This window comes from Ambystoma mexicanum, chromosome 10 (assembly GCF_040938575.1).
Source record: "Ambystoma mexicanum isolate Mex_15411 chromosome 10, UKY_AmexF1_1, whole genome shotgun sequence".
NCBI lineage: Eukaryota > Metazoa > Chordata > Amphibia > Caudata > Ambystomatidae > Ambystoma > Ambystoma mexicanum.
The window spans coordinates 733604724-733627688 of NC_090932.1; the positions used below are offsets into that span (position 1 = coordinate 733604724).

Below are 22965 nucleotides of genomic sequence, written 5' to 3' on the forward strand. Positions count from 1 at the left end.
TCAGTGTGGGCGGTTTACGTACTGAAATTATTTGGTCTTAAGTCCCGAAGGAGTCCCAGTCGGTGTGCGCTTTTCATTTGGCTAAGGAGGAGTGGTGCTGGCTGTGACTTGTGGCGGATACTGTTGTTTTCACCAGAGAATCCACCTTTAAATACTGACTCGGGAGGGGGAGGAAAGGGGGGGGGCATAGCGCTGCGTGCAAGCCCCGAACGAATCCCAGTCTCTGACGAGGAACGACAAGCACCACAGCCTCCATGGAGCAAGGGGGCGATGGAAAACCTGATGCTGATCTCCTAGAGGTAGAGATCGTGTCAGACGAGAGGTCAGCTTTGGCGCTGGTCGCCAGTTTTCCCTCTAAACTATAGACCCCAAGAGGGCAGTCAAAATCTTAAACAAAACCAACAACCTACCTCTGGTTTCTGGCTGTATTGACCTTGAAGCAGGGAGAGTACTCGGATCAACAGACGCTGGCACAACAACTTCGCCCACGGCGATCAAATCGGAGCAAGGGAAATACGAATGAGCCACAAACTAGTTTCCATAGGCAGGATAGGAGGGCAACGAGGGCTCGAGCAGGTCCAGCAAAACTTCGGAGAAATGGGAGTCTAAACGCAAATTGATAAGTCTAAACATTATTGATCAGGAGGCGAAAAAAAAGACATACTGAATTGACGATTGCAAATCCTTGTCAGCGTGAAAGTGAAGACGCTGCAAAAACAGCTGAAGATGGGTGCACAAATTCCGAGACACCACTCATAACAGTGCCGGAGAGGCAAATGTCCACACCCTTGACAGAAGCAAAACAAAAGGTTCGAAGATTCCATTTCAACAAGTGGTCAATCGCGAATGGATTAAAAGAGTATGACCTGCGTATGAATTTAATTACTAAAATGAAAATGAATGAGAAATCCAAAGAAGGGTCTCAGCCCATTAGAGACCGAATGGGCAAGTGCATGAGTAGAGGCTCCGATGACATAGGTGTGCATTCGATTGAGAATGAATTACGAGAGTTTTGCACAACTGCGCTTTGCACAAGAAAAGAATCTGCTAAGAGAACTAAGCGAAACAACAAAACGAACGAAACACTTGATAATAATGTCAAAGGGGCACATGCCAACGAGGCAAATTGTACACATCAATTGGGGGGCAAGGAGCTAGAGAGTGAATCCCTCTGCCTGCAAAATCGGTCAAAAAGCCTTCTGAACAATAGTGTGCATGGCAGTCGAACGCACAATTGTGACTCGGCCACACATGAGACAAAAAAGTCCTATCCGGGCGGAAAAGGCAAATAACAGATCTCAGAAACAGCCAGAGCGGACAAAGAAGTCAACATGGAGACCATAACACTAACAACCTTTCAATTGCGGCTGGGATTCAAATTCATAACAATGTCCTGGCCACCATGACAATTTCCATGGCCCCCTTCACTAAGCTCTACAAAGTACTGAATGAAAACATGAAAGACAATGCCACATTACTGGCCATGACACATCCAGAACTGACATTTCTGGAGACGTTTACAGCAAAAGTGGAGGAATGACTAAACTTAGAAGCAGAATCCTCATTAAACTGGCAGTGTTGTTTGTGCGACATGGCCAGCAGGGAGCACCTCGAAAACTCAGCAATGATGGCAGCTCTCCTTGACTCAATACAATGGATGAGAACACTAGTTGCCGACAAGGAAAAGGGGCAGCTATTAAGTCTAGAAAAGGGGCTGAGAGAGAGGAAACAAGCCCACAACTTAATGCTTCGGACCGACGACATACACTAAATAGTCACAAGGTGATTGCTGTGGGCTCTCAGAGAAACCTAGGTGTCAAAACTCTAAAGAGGAGAAGCGAGCCACACAGCGAAAGGATTGATCCACAACCGAGAGAAGCGTAAAGATGAAAGTAGTAGAATTGAGAACGGAAACCTGAATGGAAGATCAAGCAACTGAGTGAATCAAATCACTGCTGTCGGAACACAACACGAAAGTGAAAGGAAATCAAATACCTTGCCAGTCCTAGAAGGAAACTGACAAAAGAAAATCCTAAAGGTCAAAGCAGACAACAGAGCCAGCAAGGGTATTCCACGAGAAAGAAAAGCCCAAATCAAGACTGAGTGCTCAGACGACTAGTTATACCCAATATTTCTAAAAGCTAAGACGAAGGATGACAGAGGCTCAATAAAGTGATGTTCGAGTGGATTGGGTCCTCCGACGTATTCCATCTCTATGACAGGTAATGTCCTCAGCTGTGCTGCTTCAGAAAATCTTCGGTGTCTGCGTCCTGCGTCAATGACGTAGATGCGCCGTCCCAGAGGACCTCCGGCGGCCGACGTCACCCGATGTGATAAGTAGGACGCACGACGCCCATAGCCTCAGTTCCGTTTTTTCCACGAACGTGTCCACTTCGTGAATCTTGGTACACCTCGACTCTTTGAAGTTTGCCGTTATTTCTTCTCGGTTCGTTGAACCTGTTCGTTTTTTTGTGAAGACCTGTTCGTGGCGATGTCTACTTCGTCTTCAACCCCGCGTCCGGGCTTCAAGAAATGCCGGGACTGTGGGTCCAAGATGTCGGCCACGTACTCGCACGACGCCTGCCTCTGGTGCCTCCGGGAGGCCCACGATACGGACGACTGTGTCGACTGCCAGTCGCTCACAGCCAAGGCCTTGCGGGAACGCATGAAGAAGCTGTCGGTAGGTCGGGTGTCTAAGCCCCGGAAGTCGAGGTCTGCGGGGCTTTTGACGGATGACTCGAGAGGCGACTCTCCGCGTCATCGTCGGAAGTCCAGTGGGTCTCCTTCCAGGAGTCGGTCTCGCCACTCCTCCTCCCCTTCGAGGCATTCCAGGAAGGGTTGGCATCGGTCACCTTCCCCTTCCCCGTCCTCTTCCGAGGACTCCGCCCGTCGGCGGGTCGCTTATCCCACCATGCAAGCGACACCGGAGGAATGGGCTTCCTTCGGAAAGCAGATGATAGCGATTCTTGAATCGCAGGGCACCGGTCCGTCCACGCCTCTGAGTGGGGTCGGTCGGCACCGGTCAAGAGACACGGCTCGTACGCCTTCGGGCTCGGGTGGTCGGCACATCTCGCGGGAAAGGTCCAGGTCGGACAAGGGTAGCCGTTCTCGCCATGCCCGCTCCTGTGCCGTTTTCGAACATGACGTCGACGCCTGTGGCGCAGAGGTCGTCTACTATTTCTCTCGAGGCTCTGCCTCCGAGGGGGTCGTCGACACTGTCGGGCGCCTAGGTCGTCGAGAGACACGCTCGGAGCTCCGGCTTCGAGGCCTGTGTCGATGCTGGCGGCCCTGCAGCTGACGTCGATGCCGTTTCTGTCGACGCCGGCGCCGACTCGTTCGGCGCCCCGACGCCTTTCAAGGCGGTGGTGTCGGAGGGGCCCCGTGGCACGGGGTTAGCCCCTAGAAAGGCTCTGGCTAAGGACAGGCACAGCTTTGGTCCCCAGATGTCTTCCTCTCACCGCCTGGAGTACATTTCAGACGGTGATGAAGGCTCTGATGAAGGCATGGTTCCGGTTACGGTACCAGATGAGCTTATCTCGGGCCATAGCCAGTTTGATGACCTGAAGCAGCCACTGCATGATGCCAGTGGACTGGATACCTCTACAGAGGTGGGGTTTTGTAGGCCGGAGCCTGGCACTCATGCCGATTCTTCATATCGGCGCCTTATGTCTCGGGTCACCGAGTACTTGGGTTGGTCAGCTCCCCCAGGGGAGTTCGTTCAGGATGATCTCACGGACATCCTTGATCTTGGTCCCCCCACTGACCCGGTATTGCAGTTTCAGATGGCTCTGCAGAGAAGGGTGGCGGCGGCTTGGACTGCTCCGGAGAGTCTCCCGGCAGTGGGCAAGACTTTGTCGTGAAAATACCGTCCAGCCAGTAGCGACCCCTGCTACTTGTCCAGGCACCCCACTCCGGAGAGTTTGGTGGTGCAGGCAGCTACGGCCCCAGCAAAGCAGGCGTCGTATCCTACCATCCCTCCGGATAGGGAAGACAAACGTTTTGACGGCTGGGCAACGAAAGTGTTTTCTTCAGGGGGTATGGCGCCTCAGGTGGCCAACTCCATATGTGCCTTGTCTCGTTTCACACACACTCTGTGGAACTGTGTTGCATTAGCGGCTGAACATATTCCCGAAGGGGATGAACGGGATGGTTTCCTTGCTATGGTTCAGGATGGCTAGGATGCCATGTGTGAGGCCATTCAGTCGGGTTTGGACATGGCAGATTGTGTCAGCCGGTCCATGGCCGCGAGCACCGTAATAACGCAGGTTTGCGTGGTTGTGGAAGTCTGGGTTCGCTCCTGATGTGCAGTCCCGGCGCCTCAACATGCCCTTTGACGGTGAACATCTTTTTGGCCGCAAGGCTGTCGAGAGCCTTGAGAGGACAGCAATGGAGGGGAGGTTCCTTTCGCTATTACTCGTCCTTCAGTAAAGCAAGAGGAGCTAGCAGTCAAAGAGGCCACCGTAAGAGTGCCAGAGGTGGAAACAAGGGTACTCAAGGGTACTCAAGGTGCCAAGGCCGCTTGGGCAGTTGCCTCTTTGCCCTCAGGCAACGCCGCAGCCGCTCCCACTCAGTCATGAGGCCATGTTCCATGGTTCGCCGGTTGGGGGAAGGCTGGCGCAGCATCTTGTAGAGTGGCGAGCCATTACTTCAGATGTGTGGGTTCTGGAGATCATAACCCACGGCTACTGCCTTCCCTTTCGTCAGAGGCCTGACGACAATCCACCTGGGAAACCTCTCTTTGAAGAGTCTGGATCCGCTGCTTGCGCAGGAAATTCAAGCCCTGCTGGAGAAAGGCGCCATAGAACTGGTGCTTGTGGCAGAGAGGAACAAGGGATGGTATTCCCCTTATTTTTTGATTTCAAAGAAAGATGGGGGATTGAGACCCATCATGGACTTGGGTGGTTTGCACAAACTCCTCAGGAAGGACAAGTTCAAGATGGTTACTCTCTCTCTCAAGTCCTCCAGGCCCTTCAACTTCAGGACTGGTTGGTGTCTCTCGACCTCAAGGACGCTTACTTCCATGTGCCGATCCATCCCAAGCACAAGAAGTACCTGAGGTTCGCGGTTGGCGACTCGCACTTTTAGTTTCGGGTCCTGCCGTTCGGATTGACCTCCGCCCCGAGGGTTTTCACCAAGCTCATGGTGGTGGTGGCAGCGCATCTCAGGAAAGGGGGGATTCACGTCTACCCCTACCTGGACGATTGGTTGATCAGGGGGAGCTCTCCCGAGCAAGTCCAGGATCAACTGTCCGTCACCTGCCACTCCCTTCACAAGCTGGGTTTCTCCCTCAATTTAAAGAAGTCCAATTTGACACCAACGCAGCACTCCAGTTCATCGGAGCAGTGCTCGACACATCCCTGGGGCAGTGTTTTCATCCTCAGGTGAGGGCTCTTCACATTCAGCAGATGGTGCACAAGTTTCAACTTGCCCAGAATCTCCCAGCGTCCGGGTTCTTGAGACTGCTCGGCCTCATGGCATCCTGAATTCTTCTGGTGCCAGAGGCTCGTCTGCGGATATGATATATGATATGATAAGGCATTTGTAACGCGCCTATACACAAGTGTTTCAAGGCGCGACGAGGCAAGGGGGGGGGAACAAGGGGAGACAGACAACGATCTTACTCGGCCAGGTGTCATTCAGATCGTGCAAGGGTAAGATCTTTGCAGTGGGCACTCAAGCTCCCGTGGTCTCAGTCCTCCGGCAGGCTGTCGGACCCTGTTCAGGTGCTGCCCTCGGTCGCCCAGGACCTTCTGTGGTGGGCCGTCGAAGACAATCTGATGAAGGGGGCCCCATTTTGGCTGCCCTGGCCGAAGGTGACGATCGTGATGGACGAATCCCTCATGGGATGGGGAGCTCATGCCAACGAGTTGACAGTCAGCGGTCGTTGGTCTCCGTCGGACTCCAGACTCCATATCAATCTGTTGGAGCTGAGGGCCGTCAGGCTTGCCCTGAAGGCTTTTCTGCCGACTGTGCGAGGGAAGAGTGTCCTGATTCTAACGGACAACACAGTGGCCATGCACTACCTCAACAAAAAGGGGGGGCAGGGTCACTTCCTCTGTGCAGTGAGGCGATGCAGCTCGAGTTCTGGGCCATCCAGCAGGAAGTTTTGATCTCGGCCGTTCATCTGGCCGGAGACGACAATGAGACGGCGAACGCTCTGGGCTGGCAGAGCACGATCTCACGAGTGGGAGCTGGCTCAGGAGATTCTCCTGGAGATCTTCGCCCTTTGGGGGACCCCTCAAGTGGATCTCTTCGCCTCCAGTGTCAACCGGAAGTGCGAAAGGTTCTGCTTGTGGGAATTTCCGCCAAAAGGAGCCTTAGGAGACGCGTTCATGGTGGAGTGGTCATTCCCACTGCTGTACGCCTTTCCTCCAGTCCCCGTCATCCCCCAAGTACTGCGGAGGTTACAGAAGTTCGGTTCCCGGATGATCCTCATTGCTCCGGCGTGGACCCGGAGGACGTGGTACCCGGACCTTCTCGACTTGTCCATCTGCCCTCCACGTCGTCTTCCCTACCGAGACGATCTGCTCTCACGGGAGGGGGGGGGTCAGGTTCTCCATCCAGAGGTCAGATCCCTCAACCTTCACGCTTGGCTTCTGAAAGGTTGAGGTATAAGGATTGGGACCTGTTAGGGAGAATTCTCTGTTTAGGCTGAATTTCCTAACCTAGTGAGTCCCCCAGCAGCTTTGCTGGATTTTTGGGGTTTATTTTTTCTCCTGCCAAGAGTGAGACTCTTTTACCCTCACTCTTGGACATGATTTGAGTGAGTTCCTTTGAATCTAGATGTGTTTAATGGTCTATGGGGTCTTTTACCTCATAGGGCTTCATGTGTTTTTGTGATGTGTTACACAGCACCCTCAGTGCAGTAACACAGGGGTGTCATAGTGACCCCCCAGTATAGACTCCATACCCTGGGACTGACTACTGTCTCCCAGGGCATGTAAAGTCACCATTGACTTTACTAGTCTTAAATTCTGAACACAACCAGTACAAACCATCATATTGTGGACGTACTGGCTGGGGCAATTCAATTGCCCCGGGGTCTGTTAGTCGAGGGCACGTCTCCGTCCCCCCTGATCGAGTTTTGGCTGGTGGCAGTGGATACTACTTTTTATATTCAACCGCGAATATTTTCCTATGGGATTTACCATTGTTTTAGGCTACTAGCTTTATTTAATTATTTACGGTAGCCTCGAACATACCGCCGGTTTATTTAATTAATATTAATTCTCCGGTTGGTATTTTTTGCCAAAACTTGATTCAAAAATGGCGTTTGTGTTCTCTTCTGTGACTCCAACCCAAGTCGAGCCCTTTGTTCCACTTTTTGGCGGGCTTCTCCACAGAAGCCCTCCAAAGTGGTGCCACTCTGTCTGGGGTACTTAGGAGGGGTGGAGGGGGATTTAGGCACCCTGGACTGAGTTGCCTAGGCAACCCAAGTCGCACTCCGTCCTGATTGGCCCAAGTGGTGAGCCGGCCCGGCTCACCACTTAGCATGTTTGAGTGACAGCTAGGCTGAGTGAATGGGGGTTTTCTGCATAAAAGCAGGGCTTTGGGGACTGGAAATTCAGAAGTCGCCACAGGACCTAAGAATCCGACGAGGGAGAAGCTGAGCCGACCTGCCACGATGACACCACCGGTGGAGCCCTGCTGGACCGTCTCACCACTTTTTCCAACGAAAGAGGAGATCTCCTGCCGGAGAGTCTTCTTCCTTTGACTGGTGGGGATAACCAGTTTCACCTTTTTTTCGCCTTCCCGACGTACCTCGTGGCCGCCTTGCCTGTGCCAAGCACCGCGGCAACCGGGATACCACGTTTTACCACGACCGCGAACAAAAGGTACCACCTTTAACCGGAAAACTCTGCGGCTGGTTTCTTCCCTGGCAGTGCAACGACCTTCATCTTTCCTCCAAGTCGAGATCTTCTCTTCCCCTGGACGACGACGCAACTTGCACCCACTGCCAGGAACAACTGCCACCGCTGGAGGATCCTTCCCACTTAAGGTACCGTGTCCCGCCTGGCTTCCCTTGCTACCGACTGTACAGGGTAGATTTAGCCCCCGGCTTCCGAACCTAGGTTAGCCTGGGACACCCTGGCTAAACTTTCCTAAGCCTCTCTAAACTCTTTTTGAACTCTCTGCAAGACTTTCTAAGCCTAGTGTAACTGTGTGATCTTGGGCGCATTTGTGCTCTGCTCTCTCTAAGAGTGGGCCCAGCCTTTGGACTTTGGCTCACCAGTGACTTTTGCTCTTCTGCCTTGCTAACAGTGTTCCTGAATCTTAGAGTGGTGTACCTTTCCATATTCTGTCTTTTTCCCTCCCTTTTTCACAAACTTATTGGAGTGCTATCTAGTCAAACGCTCACCTCTTATGAAAATAAGTGGTTTTACTAAGACTTATCTGATAAGGAAAAAGGGGTGTATATATTACAATAGTAACTGTGTTTAGAATATTTTACAACAAGAGTGATGGAGTGTTTCAAACAGTGTGTTTTTAAATCAATAATTATATACTTTGATACCAAAGCTCTGGTCAGTGTTTGCTTGTATTAGTGTGTCTGGGTGCCTATTGTGTATACTTTCCATACTGCCTAACTCTTCTTGAGAGAAGTCTGACTGCTCAGCCACAGCTACCAGGTAAATCTGGGTGGTACAGACTGCTACCAAGTGGGTTTACTGCTAACACCTATAGTCCTAAATCTTTTGCAGTGTTCCCTAAGGGAACTGCACAGGTTTCTGCCTAACAGGACCTTCCTGAAGACGTGATGGAGGTGTTGCTCTCGGCCAGGCGGCCAGCACAAAGTCTCTGTACCGTTGCCGTTGGAGAAAGTTCTGCGACTGGTGCAGAGTTAAGAATGTGGATCCTTTTGAATGTGACATTCCCATGGTTCTGTCTTTTTTGCTTTCCTTGGCCCACAGGGGCTTGCAAGTGGGGACCATTAAAGGTTACCTGGCGGCGCTGTCCATCATCAAGCGCTCGTCTGAAGAATGTTCCTATTTTAAGATTCCTTTAATTTCTCTGTTTTTGAAAGGGCTCACTAATGCGTTCCCTCTGTCACCTTTTCTGGTGCCCGGTTGGGATTTGAACCTTGTTCTTAAGTTTCTTATGGGTGCTCCGTTTGAGCCTTTGCATTCTTGCCCTTTGAGACTGTTAAATCTGAAAACTGTATTTTTGGTTGTGGTTACTGCCGCTTGCAGAGTGAGTTACAGGCACTTTCAGTTAAACCACCCTTCACTGTGTTTCATAAGGAGAGGGTTGTCCTTCGAGTTCGTCGTCCTTTTCTACCAAAGGTGGTTTTGGAATTTCATTTGAGCCAGAAGGTTGTTCTTCCGGCGTTCTATCCTCCTCCACATCCTGGTAAGGAAGAGGAGAGGTTCCATAGGCTTGATCCTAGGAGAGCGTTGAGCTTTTATATTTCGCGCATGTCCCGGGTCAGAGTGGACGATCAACTTTTCATTGGCTATGCTGGAAAGCGTTTGGGACAAGCTGTGACGAAACAGACTTTGTCTCTGATTATTTTAGCTATCTCCAAGTGTTACCGCTTGGCGGGTAAGGGCCCTCCGGCTGGCTTGCGGGCCCATTCTACCAGGGGAGTGGCTGCGTCTACTGCCCTGCAGAGGGGTGTTCCTATTTGTCACATCTGTGATGCAGCCACCTGGGCTTCAGTACATACTTTTGTACGGCACTACTCCCTCGATTCCATCCGAAGGCAGGATCTGGCCTTTGGCAAGGCAGTCCTTTATTCGGAAATTTGATTGGGCATGCTAAATTTGTGTTCTAAATTCTTTTCCCACCTCCTTGCTTGGTACTGGTTTGGGAGTCTGTCATAGATATGGAATACGTCGGAGGACCCAATCCCCTCGAAGAACAAGTTACTTTCTTACCTGGTAACGTTCTTTCGATGGGATGGTCCGACGACGTATTCCAGATCGCTCCCTCCCTACCTTCCCCGCTGCAGAATTTCTTTTGCGATTGCAGCTTGCGTTCCGCAAGGCCTTGTGTGTCTGACTGGCAGAAATCTGGTGGCACACATTCTGGGAAAAAACTATAACTGAGGCTATGGGCGTTGTGCATCCTACTTATCACATCGGGTGACGTCGGCCGTCGGAGGTGGTCCTCGGGGACGGCGCATCGACGCAGACGCCGAAGATTTTCCGAAGCAGCACAGCTGTGGACATTACCTGTCATAGATATGTAATATTTCGTCGGACCATCCCATCGAAAGTACGTTACCAGGTAAGAAAGTGACTTGTTCTTCTTAATGCCAGGAATGTAATACTGCAGAAGAGACAAAGAGAAAAATCCCAAAACATGAAAAATCATATCACATCAAAACCAAATGCATCCCGCGCCTTCCTACAGAACTTATCAATGCCTCCCCGCCACATAAGTGCAGTTGTAAGGAAATGCACAAATGAAAGGATTAAGGCAGTAGCAGTAAAAGCGAGTACCTCAAGAAAGAGTGAAAGCGACAGTGGTACACTCTCAGATGACTCTACGTCAGATTCAAACCAGGAAGAACGTGGCGGAAAAGATCTGGATTGACAATGTCTCATTTTACATTAATGAAAACAAAGATGGTAACCACATTCAGCGAACAAGTTGTGAGCAAAGTATCGAGAACCCGAGACTTAACGGCACATATGACCAACCTGAAGTTCCAGCGAAAAGAAATCAAATAATGAATTGTACAGCTCAAAACAGCAAATCAAATACTTTGTTATTAACACTCTCTGAAAAGCGAAGCAAGCACGAATTAGCCTCTGACAAGGCCTGAAAAAAGATGAAGTGTCAGCGACTAGAACCCTAGATGACCAGAAAAAAATAGAGGTGGAAGATCGAGCGGAACAGCATTAACACAAACCAAAAACGTAAAAGAAGTAACAATGAGAAAAGTCTCTCTAGAGAACATTAATTGAGCGGAACAAAGTAAACCTAAACCAGAGGAATGTAACAAAGCTGATCCACAGCGTTCCAGCGCTACAAACAATATCCTCTGACGATATAGCAATCGTGGAATAAGTCGATGAGGATAGAGCAGATCAGGTCATCCTACAGATTAAATCAAAAATGGTCAAAGAATCCCTTTTAAAGGGAAGCTATGAAAAGCTGCGGTATGGCTTTGATCTGGTTGCGAACGATCAAGAAATACACGAAAGTCAAAAACCACACAGCGCAGATAAACTAGCAAATGGAGAAAACAATAATGTTAACATTATAACTCATTCAGGTGGAGAATCCGATGATGGAAGACCTGTAGCCCCAAGAGTGACATTTGACAACAGGTGCAAGTTGGGAAAGGACGACATGCATCGATATAGGGATGAAAACAATTCAAATAGATTCAGTGATTGGGGCTGGTTGTCCTCAGCTTTGAACAAATTTAGAAAGGCCTAGCAGAGAAACAATCCAACTACACTAGCAAGTACATTAATATCATGGAATAGCAGAAGATTTCACCATCTGTTTAATAATAATCACTCCCAACTGAAAGGAGCCCATATAGTCTGTCTTCAAGAAACGTGAATAAGAGCGAAGCCGGTTTGTGTAGATTTCGAAACGCTGATAAATGCAGCCGAAAAAGGGAAGTAATGGAAGACCATTTGCCGGGCTCTTGACACTGATAAAAATAGACTAACTTAAAATTGCTTGATCATGGTACTCCTAACCCATATATACTGTGGACCATTGGACAAATTACCGAGCAAGAGACTAAAACGCCAACGTTTCTGGTACTAATAAATGTATACTGGAATCCAGCGAAAATTAACTTGAGAGAGACTCTAGAAACAGTCTCATCAATAATTGACAACGCACAGGAGTAATACTGTAGTCCAATTGTACTAATATGTGGGGACCTGAACATGAAATGTCTAAATAGAGAGGGCTTCCCACTCAAACAGTGTCGGAGACAGTCAACAGAAAGCAAATGAAATGGACAAAAGTGATGGAGACAAGAAACATGTACATGTTAATTGTCTCATAGAAGGAGATCTCCTGGGGAAAAAGACATGGTCCAACGGGAGTCAAGCATCTACGTTGGACTATGTTTGGATCTCGAGGAATCATCTCGACAAAATCAAAAAGATGGAGATGAAATCACAGACCTATAGTGACCATAACTTACTAAAATGATCATGGAATGTAACATATGTCTCCGGTGTGGAACCATATACTCAACTACTGGAAATAAATCAAGGAGGTAACCGATTAAAGTTCAAGAAAAAAATACCTAAAAAAAATAATTGACAAGTACATAGATCGAGCTAAATCAGATCGACCAGATACTTCATACAATCCCCTTTTACAATCCTACAGGGCGGTGAGGACCAGATTGAAATTGCTTCTACTAAAACCAAGGTACTTATGCAGTAGCAGAGCGGTGGAACATAGGAAACACCTAAGGAAAGACCTGAGATATATTCAGAGACAAAATCCAAATATCAACGAAATAGAAGGAACAAGTTACTTACCTGTAACTGTTGTTCTCCAGCATGGGTCTGGCATGGATTCAAATGCTCATGAATATTCCCCGTCGTCAGGCTGGGAATCCTAGGTAAAGAAAAAATCAGGATCAGTTTCGTTTCTGATCTGTCTTTCGTAGTAGTAACCAATCACTGATCTCTGCGTCATACTGACCACAGCCAATGACTGCCATCTCCCTAAGCCCCGCCTCTGGCAGCCATCTTCAGATTTGGTAGCACGTGAAGTGGCAGTATGACCAAGTGAAGAGCCGCAGAGGGGTAGGCGGGAGGGTTCGCATGTGAATCCATGCCAGACCCATGCTGGAGAACAATAGTTACAGGTAAGTAACTTGTTCCTTCTCCAGCATGGGGTCTGGCATGGATTCACATGCTCATGAATATAAGAGTACTTAGCAGTACACACATGCACAACCAAGGGAGGTGGCAAAGGCTCAACATTAAGCAATACAACAACTCAACATTAAGCATCTCTTACCTCCTCACCAGGCTCACCTTAAGCGAACAGGTTGCGCAGCACTGCTTGGCCGACCCTGGACTCCTCCCTGGAATACCGATCGACGCAGTAGAATCTCATGAAGGTGTGCGTCGACCTCCACGTAGCAGCCCTGCAGATGTCCAGCAGGGGCACCCCAGATAGGAACGCCGTAGTAGCAGCGATCGCTCTGGTCGAATGGGCTCTCGGACGGCCTGGCAGCGGTCGGTTAGCCAACCGGTGGCAGTGCATGATGCAGCCGGAGAGCCATCTGGAAATAGAAGACTTCGAGAGAGCCTTCCCTTGATTCACAGGTCCAAAGTTCACAAACAGCTGTGATGTCCTCCGAAAACTCTTCGTGCGGTCCACGTAGAACTTCAGCGCTCTAGCCATATCCAGCGAGTGCAAAGTCCTCTAGGCCGGCGACGGAGACGGGAAGAAAACAGGTAACACCAGGGGCTCGTTAAGATGGAAGTCCGACGGCACCTTGGGCATAAAGGAGGGGTGCGTCCTAAGCACCACCCTCGAGGCATGGAAAGTCAAGTACGGTGCTTTGCAGGATAGGGCCTGGATCTCTCCCACTCGTGCGGAGGTAATGGCCACCAGGAATGCAGTCTTCCACGACACAAACTTCATCTGTGCGGAGTGCATCGGCTCGAATGGGGGCCCCATGAGCCTAGTCAGCACCACGTTAAGTTGCCACGCCGGAGCCTTCACCGGCGGGAACGACCGGAACAGTCCTTTCATAAACTCTTTCACCAGTCGATGGGACCACAGAGATGTCCGTCCTGTGGTTCTGGTATATCTGGAGATCGTCGCCAGATGAATCTTAATGGAGGCATGGGCTAGCCCAGCCTTTGCCAGCGATTGCAGGTACGGCAGCACCTGAGGGGCCGTAATCCGTAGGGGGTTGATCTTCTGTGCTCGGCACCAGATAGAGAACCTCTTCCACTTGTGACCGTAGCATTTGAGAGTCGAGGACGCCCTGGCCTTTGCAAGAACCTCTCTGCAGTCGGCCGGTATATCGTACCCTCCAAACTCTAGCGCTGCAGGAGCCAAGCCTGCAGGTTCAGCGACGCCGGGTCGTGGTGGAAGATGGCGCCTCCTTCTCTGGAGAGAATATCCGCGTCCGCCGACAGCTTGATGGATGGGGACGTTGACAAGTCCAGAAGGTCCGGGAACCAGATCTGCCTCGGCCACGCCGGTGCGACGAGGATCATCCTGCACCGGGACCTCTTGAGCTGGTTGATGAGTCGAAGCAGCAAGGGCAACGGAGGGAACGCATACAGGTATAGGCCGTCCCAGGGGAACGAGAACGCATTGCCCATGCTTCTCGGCTGGGGAAACCTGCTGGCGAACCTCTGGCACTTCGAGTTCGTCGCTGTTGTGAACAGATCGATTTGGGGTTTGCCCCATCGTCGGAAGAGTTGATCCACCTGATCCTGGCGCAGCTCCCACTCGTGACACGCGCGCAGCTCCCTGCTGAGCGAGTCGGCGATGGTGTTTCTTTCTCCTGCCAGGTGGAAGGGCACCAGGAACATCCCCTGGGCGACCGCCCATTGCCACAGATCCTGTGCCTCCTTGGATAGGGCTGGGGATCTGGTACCTCCCTGCTTCCGTATGTAAAACATTGTCGTGGTGTTGTCCGTGAAGATCCGCACCACCTTGCCCTTGAGCGACGGGAGGAACGATTTGAGAGCCCAGAACAAGGCTCGGAGTTCCAGGATGTTGATGTGCAGGAGCTTCTCCTCTGGGAGCCAGAGGCCTCTTGCGTGGTTATCTCCGGTGTGGGCGCCTCAACCTTCCAGGGAACCGTCTCCTGATACGCCGGCGTCTGAAAGTCCTTGCCCGCCGTGAGGTGCGCTTGAACGCCCAACCACTGAATCGCCCGCCAGAACACCTCGTTGAGGGGGACCCTGTCTTCGAAGGTGCCCGTCGCCTGCATCCAACGGGCATCGAGAAATTCTTGAAGAGGGCGCATCCGTAGTCTGCATAGGCGCACCAGGTAGATGCAAGAGGACATCATCCCCAGGAGGGACTTGATGGACCTCACCCTGGCCACGTCCGTGGCTAGCAGGTGCTGCACTTTGCCCAGAATGGTCTTCGTCTGTTCTTCCGACGGTGCCGCCAGGAGCCTCACTGTATCGAGCTTCGATCTCAGAAACAGGGCCACCTGCGATGGCACCAGGTGGGACTTTGGGTAATTTATGGCAAATCCCAGGTCTGTGAGTAGCTGGACGGTCCTCGCAGTGTGTTCGACGGCGAGTTCCCTTGTCCTTGAGCGGATGAGCCAGTCGTCCAGGTAGGGGGAGACGTGAATCCCCTGCAGGCGCAGCCGCGCCGCCAGAGGTGCTAGGTACTTGGTAAAGACCCTGGGGGCCGACTTCAATCCGAAGGAAAGTGCTCTGAATTGGTAGTGGCGTCCCTGGACGTCGAACCTGAGGAACTTTCGGTGACTTCTGAGGATGGGAACGTGGAAGTATGCATCCTCCAGGTCCAGCGACGATAGAAAGTCGCCTTCCTCCAGCTGTCCCAGCACGTGCTGGAGGGTGACCATCCTGAACTTTTGTGACCTGATGTATTTGTTCAAACGACGAAGGTCCAGGATGGGGCGCCAGCCGCCCGTCTTCTTCCTGACGAGGAAGTACCTTGAGTACACCCCAGAGCCCCGGAGCCTCTTCGGGACGGGCTCGATGGCGCCTTTCCTGAGCATCGCCCGTACTTCCAACAGCAGTTGCGGGACGTGATTTTCCTTCCTGGCCACAGGTGAAATGTGAGGGCACTTCTTCAGGAATTCGATAGAGTGTCCTCTTGCCAGGGTATCCAGCACCCAACGATCGGTGGAGATGGACTTCCACACGCCGACGAACTTCGTCAGCCGGCCTCCCACCGGGGTGCTTCGGTGGGGGCCCGAGGCCACGGCTGGTTGTCCTTCTTGGAGGTGGTGGCCTTGCCGCCCTGGCCACCTTGCCGACGGTGGCGAGGCGCTCCCTGCTTGCCGCAACCCCTGTAGGCCTCCTGAGAAGAGGAGCGTGCCGCCTGGCGGTAGGACGACGAGCCACCGCTGGATCCCTTGGAGGCCCCCTGTCTGCCTCCGGAGCTCCGAAAGGGCCGTCGTTGCTGTAGGGCTCCTAGGGCGCGGGCCGTCTCCGTGTCTGTCTTTATGGCTTGGATGGATTTGTCTACCGCCTTCCCGAACAAGTTGCTGCCGTCGAACGGCATGTCCAACACCCTGGTCTGGACGTCCTGACTGAAGTCGGTCGCCCGGAGCCAACCCCGTCGTCGTAGGCAAACTCCGTTGCCCAGCTGGCGGAACCCGGTATCGGCAATATCGGTTGCCACCGTTATGGCGTGGTCCGACGCCACCTCACCTTCTTGAAGTATTTCCAGGGCCTCGGACCTCTTGTCGTCCGGTAGGAAGTCCAATATGGGGCCCAGCTTAAACCAGAGCTCCCTGTCGTAACGGGCCACGATCGCCAGGGCGTTGGCCGCTTTGATCGTCGTCGCCGCCAACGAAATGACCCGTCGCCCCATGGCGTCCAACTTCTTTCCCTTGCCGTCCAGAGGGGAATTCGACGTTGAGGCTCCTGACCCCGCCGCTTTCTTCTTCGCCGCCGCCGAGACGACCGAGTCTGGCGTTGGCTGGGCCCTGAGGCACAGGGGAGCGGTCTCGGGGACCCGGTACTTCTTCTCGTACCGGTCCCGTTTGGCTGGTGCCGTGGAGGGGTTCTTGAGTACCGACAGGCCCTCCTCCCAGATGTCATCGATTAGAGGCACCGCGATGACAGTCTTCCTCTTGGCCTCCCGGCGCTGATAGAGGAAACCTTCCTTTTTCTGCTCCTCCGGGCAGAGCTGGAACAATTCGGACGCACTGGCGATCATGGCGTGGAATGAACCAATCTCGTCGGGCGGAGATGCCCGGGAGACCCGTTCCGTCGTCGTCGCCCCCAGAACCCGTCGTCGAGCCCACACCACCGTCATCTCCCGACTCGTGGGAGGATGAGGAGTGAACTGCAGGCCTTAGAGGGGCGAGCGGAGGAGAGGGTTGGGTCCTCCGTCGTTTGTTCTGAGGACTTCCCGACGGGCCAGGTTGCGGGTCCTCCGGCCTGGGCCGTGGTAATCTCGTCCTTATCTCAGAGCATAAGGACTGGATCGCAAACAAAATGGCCGCCGAGCTATCCTGAGGCCTAGGTTCCGGCTGCGTCGGAAGGGAAGGCTGCTCTTCCTCACCATCGTCGTCTTCCTCGGTTATCTCCCGAGGATCTTCCTTGCGGGACCGAACCTTCTCGAATTGTACTTCGAGATTCCTCGCGACCTCGGTCAGTTCCCCCTCCGAGGCTGACTCCGAGCTCGAGGAGGCTACCATGCCCCCACGCACCTCCTTGTTCCATCATGGGGGCCATGACGATGGGCTGAAAAGAAGATTCCCTCCTTGGCGGCAGGGAAACTCTAGTCCCGGAGGCAGTCTCCGCTGGCGGGGTCTCTGCCGGCTTGGCCAGAGTCGCCACAATCGCCTCGATAGAGGCCTTTGCCTGCTGGGTAGGGGCCTTCACCACCTTAGGTGCGTCCTGGGCCTTCTCCGTAGGGGGAGCGGCGACGCCTCGCTCCCTCTCTCCCGAGATCGGATGGGGCTTCTCCCGAAGCTTACCCGGGGTCTCGGACTTCCTCTTCCCCGAACCAGAGCGCTGGCTCGTGGTTGACGGTACCGGGGAAGGTGCGCCCTGCCTGGTGACCTAAGAGCCCGACCTTTCGGCGCTCCCGGAGCCAGCGGACTCGCGGCGCTTGGCCTGGTGTTGGGCCCCCGTCGCCGGGGCGCCCGCACAGGACTTAGAAGCCCGCTCAGACCCTTTCTTCTTCTTCTCACCCGTTGAGCCCTTCTCCAACCAGCTGGCGAGACGAGATCGACGGTTCCCTCATGGTCCGCTCCGACAAGTTCTTGCAGAACTGGCAGTCCTCCTCTACATGAGTCTTGTCCCCATGAAGTTCGCAAATGTTCGTCCTCCTTAAACACCTTCTGCAGCCCGCATCCAGGGCAGCTGCGAAACAGCTTGGGTCCGGATGACGAACTCGCGCCCTGGGCCATCTCGAAGTAGGCCGCGAATCTTCTGGAATCCTCCAAGGGGTTGATTCGACGAAATCTTCACCCTTGAGGGGCGTAGGAAAATCCCGCAACGGGTACCCGTTAACGGGAGTAGAAACGGTGGAGCTTGAGGCTCGATTAACTGAAAAATTTGAAAATTCACCTGAAAAAGCGCGAAACACGCAGTAAAAGCTCGAGAGCTAAGCACGAGGACTCCCAACACTTGAACGTGCGGTAAAAATCTGAAGATGGCTGCCAGAGGCGGGGCTTAGGGAGATGGCAGTCATTGGCTGTGGTCAGTATGACGCAGAGATCAGTGATTGGTTACTACTACGAAAGACAGATCAGAAACGAAACTGATACTGATTTTTTCTTTACCGAGGATTCCCAGCCTGACGACGGGGAATATTCATGAGCATGTGAATCCATGCCAGACCCATGCTGGAGAACTAAAGCGATTGTTAAAGGCCAGAAAACAGCGGTACAGAAACTGGATGATTAGCTTTAGAACTATTTGTGAACAGGAACAAGGGAAAAGAAATCATAAAAGCAATGTCTGACTTAAACTCGCGAGAAATGTGGTCCATCATAAAGAAAATCACGCTGGAACAGCAAAGCCGGATGTGCTGCAGAGTCTCTGAGACAAACTGTCTGGCTCATTATGCCCAAGTCTTTGCAGGTAACGATAAAGAACCAACCAAACAAGTTGTTTGCCCCCCCCCCCCCCTCATAAATGGGTAGTGGAAGCTGATGCAGACCACATTGAAGGCATGATAAAAAAAAAATGAAGAAATAGATCAGCAGCAGGACCAGACGGCCTATCAAATATATCACTAAAAGCTGACCCAGAGGCATGGGCCAGCTTTATAGCAGTGCTATTTGAGAACATAGAGAACTGTGGAAAGCTACCAACTTCATGCACATCGAGCATAATAATCCCGATATTTAAAAAGGGCGCAAAAGATGATCCAGCAAACTACAGGCCCATTGCGTTATTGGATGCGATAGGTAAAATCTTTGTATCCACTCTACAAGCACGGTTAACTCAATGGGCAAAGCGTGAAAGAATCGCAGATCCACGACAATCGGGCATCACAAAGGGTACCGGTAAAGACCTATTGCTAAAACTAGACCCCATCAGAGCAAAAGGCAAACTCTTCATAGCCTTTATTGATATGAAACAGGCTTTTGATGACTACGTGCCTGGAAATGTCTGGAAGACCAGCTGGGCCCTATAGAGTCTCTACATCAAAAAACAACAACCTGCGTCGGGCTTGAGACAAAAGGCACCTAACAGCGGCAATTCAAGTCAACAAAGGAGTAAAGCAGGGGTGTCCCCTAGCAGCCATGCTGTTTAAATTGTACATAGCAGACTTACCTGAAGACTTCCAACATATAAAGCATTTCCCTCCAAAACTGAACACCACATAGATCCCAGTCATTGCATATGCAGATGACCTGGTAATAATGGATCAGACCCAGATCGGCCTACAGCGCTTAGACAAAATTCAAGAGTATATGGATGAAAATTATCTGGTGATAAACAGCGCAAAAACAAAGATGATGACTTTTGGGGCAAGACGTGGGGAAAGCTCCAAATCATTTAAATGGAGAATTGGACAAGATCAGCATGAAATAGTACAGGCAACACGCTACTTGGGCATACATTTCAACACTTCAGTGGCAGAAAACGCATGGCGAGAGGAGCTATACCAAAAAACTAACTTGCTTGCCTCCCAAGGTGCCATATTGCACGCTTGCTATGGCAAATTTTCACGAAGGCCACTGCGGACATTTTATGTGAATAAAGTGATCCCCATTTTGGCATATGGAGGAGAGGCATGCTAAATCTGTTGAGGAAGGTGTGGGAAGTTCTGGAAGGAGAATTCTGGAAGAAAACACCAAGACTTCCCAAAGGTCTGCCTATGGTGGCGATTCGAGCAGGTTTCGGGCTGCAGTCCCTACATTCAATAGTACTGTGGAAATCTTTGGGACTCCTATGAAAATAGTTAGATCAACCAGTGATGTGGTATACCTTTCTAAAACAAGATGGGAAAGGCAAATGATCTAGGACCCTAACCGACTGGAAGCAAAAATGTGAGAATTATCTGGAGCACTTAAACTCGTCATCAAAAAAGCTGATTGAAAATCGAGAGAAAGTGAAAGAAAAAGTTAAAAGAATCGACTGGATTAACACCCTGGAAGCAAAAACGCAACTGACATCATTGAGAAATACGGCCCCAAATCATCAGCTAAGAAATACATTTCCTCGATGCCTTCAAAAGTTTACAAGTAAAACTCATCATGACAAATTTTTAAGGATAAGACCGAACATTTATCCAACTAACGAATATCTCTACAGGACAGGAAGACGTGGGGTAAACAATGGACAATGTAGGATTTGCAATACACATGGAAGCTTGGAAACATTTAAACATCTAATATCATATTGTCCAGGAGTAATTGAAGAGATCTCTATTATTAGCAAAATACGCTGAAAACTGCAAATCACTCACAGCAGATGAATAGTGGGCACTATTCTTAGAGGGACACAAACATGCGCTGGTTTGTGCGGGAACTAGCTTTCTTGATAAGATAATGAGAGAAGTAGTCACACGGGATTGCAGCAGTAATATGGACAGTAACAATAGCTAAACTGCTGGCTTGATATTACTGTGGCGCAAAGCCCAAATATGGGTCATAGTATGAAATAAGGACGTTCAACTGTGAGACCAACTACGCCTTACTGGAAACTTTTAATTCTAAAATGACAGCCATGATGATAATGTGTACAATGTTTGCTAGTAAACTAGAATACACAATCACATATTTAAAAAAATAAAAAAGTTGGGAATATACAGCAAAGTGAAATAACTCAGTTCTTTTGAATCACTACTGTATATGCAAATGTACTGAAGCAATTTATTTCACACAACTATTCTACTGAATTAGGAAATATCTTGATTAATTAGCACAATATAATTGATCATACTTGTGTGATATTGAAGTTGTAACGTTATTTCATAAGCAATTATTAGTGTTGATCCCTTAGAAGTGCCTGGGTTCTCATCATGCTTCGATGAGCTATCTCTTCTACTTGGTTCTTTATTCTTTAGCCCGTGATTTACCCAGAGCACCTGAAGTTGTAATACGTTACATACATTTCTTGTTTATACTTTGAAAAGTCTTAGTGGACCACTACTCTTGCTTCTGCTGTATTTAGTATGGCAAAGGATATGTACACATGTAAGCCAGGTATCCCCAAATGCCAGTTGTAAACTCATTCAATTCAAAATGCTATATTATGCACATCTTACTCCACTAAAGGTGCATACATTTAAGCCAGAACGTTGCTCTTTCAATCCCATATTTGCCACATTTAGGGTAATCTTCTTTCACATGGTATGGGCATGTGATAGGCTACAATATGGATGTGACAGCGTATCGGAACAGGTTTCTGAATATACAGGCCTGAGAAACTTCTGTACACCCCAAATCTGATTGCTTGGCCTCCTACCTACAGGCAAGAAATACAAGAGAGCTGGCAAGGTGATCTCTTTGGACTTGATCATATATTCTTTTAAAGTTACCGCTCACGACTGGATACATTAGACTCAACCTAGAATATTGAGATAGAAAAGCGAATTGATAATATTTTTGGTTTTGGAGGAATCCTTGCTGATGAAGCAAGTGGTAATGGATGAAGTAACCTTTAATATAAATGTCTGGACAGAAATGCTGAGTTTATAACACGCGATCACACCCCCAAGCTAGGAACACTTCACTATCATGACCGTGCTTCATTTGTATACACACATTAATGCTAACAGTGGCTCTGTTTATGTAACAATGTTGGAATTCAATATGTACCCATGACGTAGCCCTAGGTATGATATATAGCTAGTCCAGATGGAACCAATTGGATATGCAGTATGTTACACAGATCCCAACACACTAACTTTTCAAATGCAATATGTTGTAGAAAATATTCTGTAATTGTTGTTGATTGTAGAGCCTGCGGTTCTGTTTAGCAATCCCATGGATATTATGTCGTTAATGTATTATGTTTTAAGTTTGTATGTTATATGAAAACATGCAATATATCAAATTTGGAAGAAGAAAAATAATATAACAACAAGACTTACTTTGCATGAAATTCTTGTTTTAAAATCAGTAATTGTTACCATTTACAGGTGATGAGTATGATGTGTGTGCCATATGCCTGGATGAATATGAGGAGGGAGACAAGCTTCGAATCCTTCCTTGTTCACACGGTAAGCAACCACAGAATAGCTTGGCTCCAACCATTTCATTTGCTTTTGTACGGCTGACTCTGTTCCAATTTGTAATACACGTCATTTGTCAATGCCACTGATCAAAGGAGGCAACAGTTGGCTGGAGATGGAGGCAGATGGTGAAGATGAGCGCGTCCTGCCCGTCGCAGAGCCTGCTTGCTCAGCGCCATGACGGAAATGGACTCGTGGTGCTTGGCCTTGTCTTGGTCCCCCACGGATTGAGCACCCTCAAAGGACTTAGAAGCCTGCTCTTCGGTCCGGCCGTTCCTGAGCTAGACATGCCCCTGCTTACCGCATGTGTCCGAGGCCTTGGCGCTAAGCCACGCTGCCAGCCTACTGTGACAATCCAGCACTGTTAGTTTGGAGAACCTGAGGCAGATTTTACAATCCGCTTCCCTGTGATCTGTATGGAAACAGTAAAGGCACTGGAGGTGTTTGTCCACTAGAAACACATTTCGCAGTCCGCAACAGGAGCAGAGCTAGAAAGGGGACTTCCCTCCTCCTCCGACATAGTCTGACATGGCCTTCTGAATCTTCGATGAAACTTCAACGATTTTTGCCCTTGAGGGATATTGAAATTCACTGATCCCCGCTTGTCGGCCGATGTAGAGAAAGAGCACACAGGCTCTGTTTGACAAA

General features: G+C 50.3%; 1 protein-coding gene across 2 annotated transcripts in view; it reads left to right on the forward strand.

Moving 5' to 3' along the window:
- Window positions 1–22965, forward strand: part of RNF13 (ring finger protein 13) — a 1183896-nt gene that overhangs the window by 1104553 nt on the left and 56378 nt on the right. For both annotated transcript variants that reach the window (XM_069618372.1, XM_069618373.1), the window contains one exon: window positions 22225–22305. In XM_069618372.1, the coding sequence (XP_069474473.1) occupies window positions 22225–22305 (81 nt within the window). The remainder of the gene's footprint in view (window positions 1–22224; window positions 22306–22965) is intronic.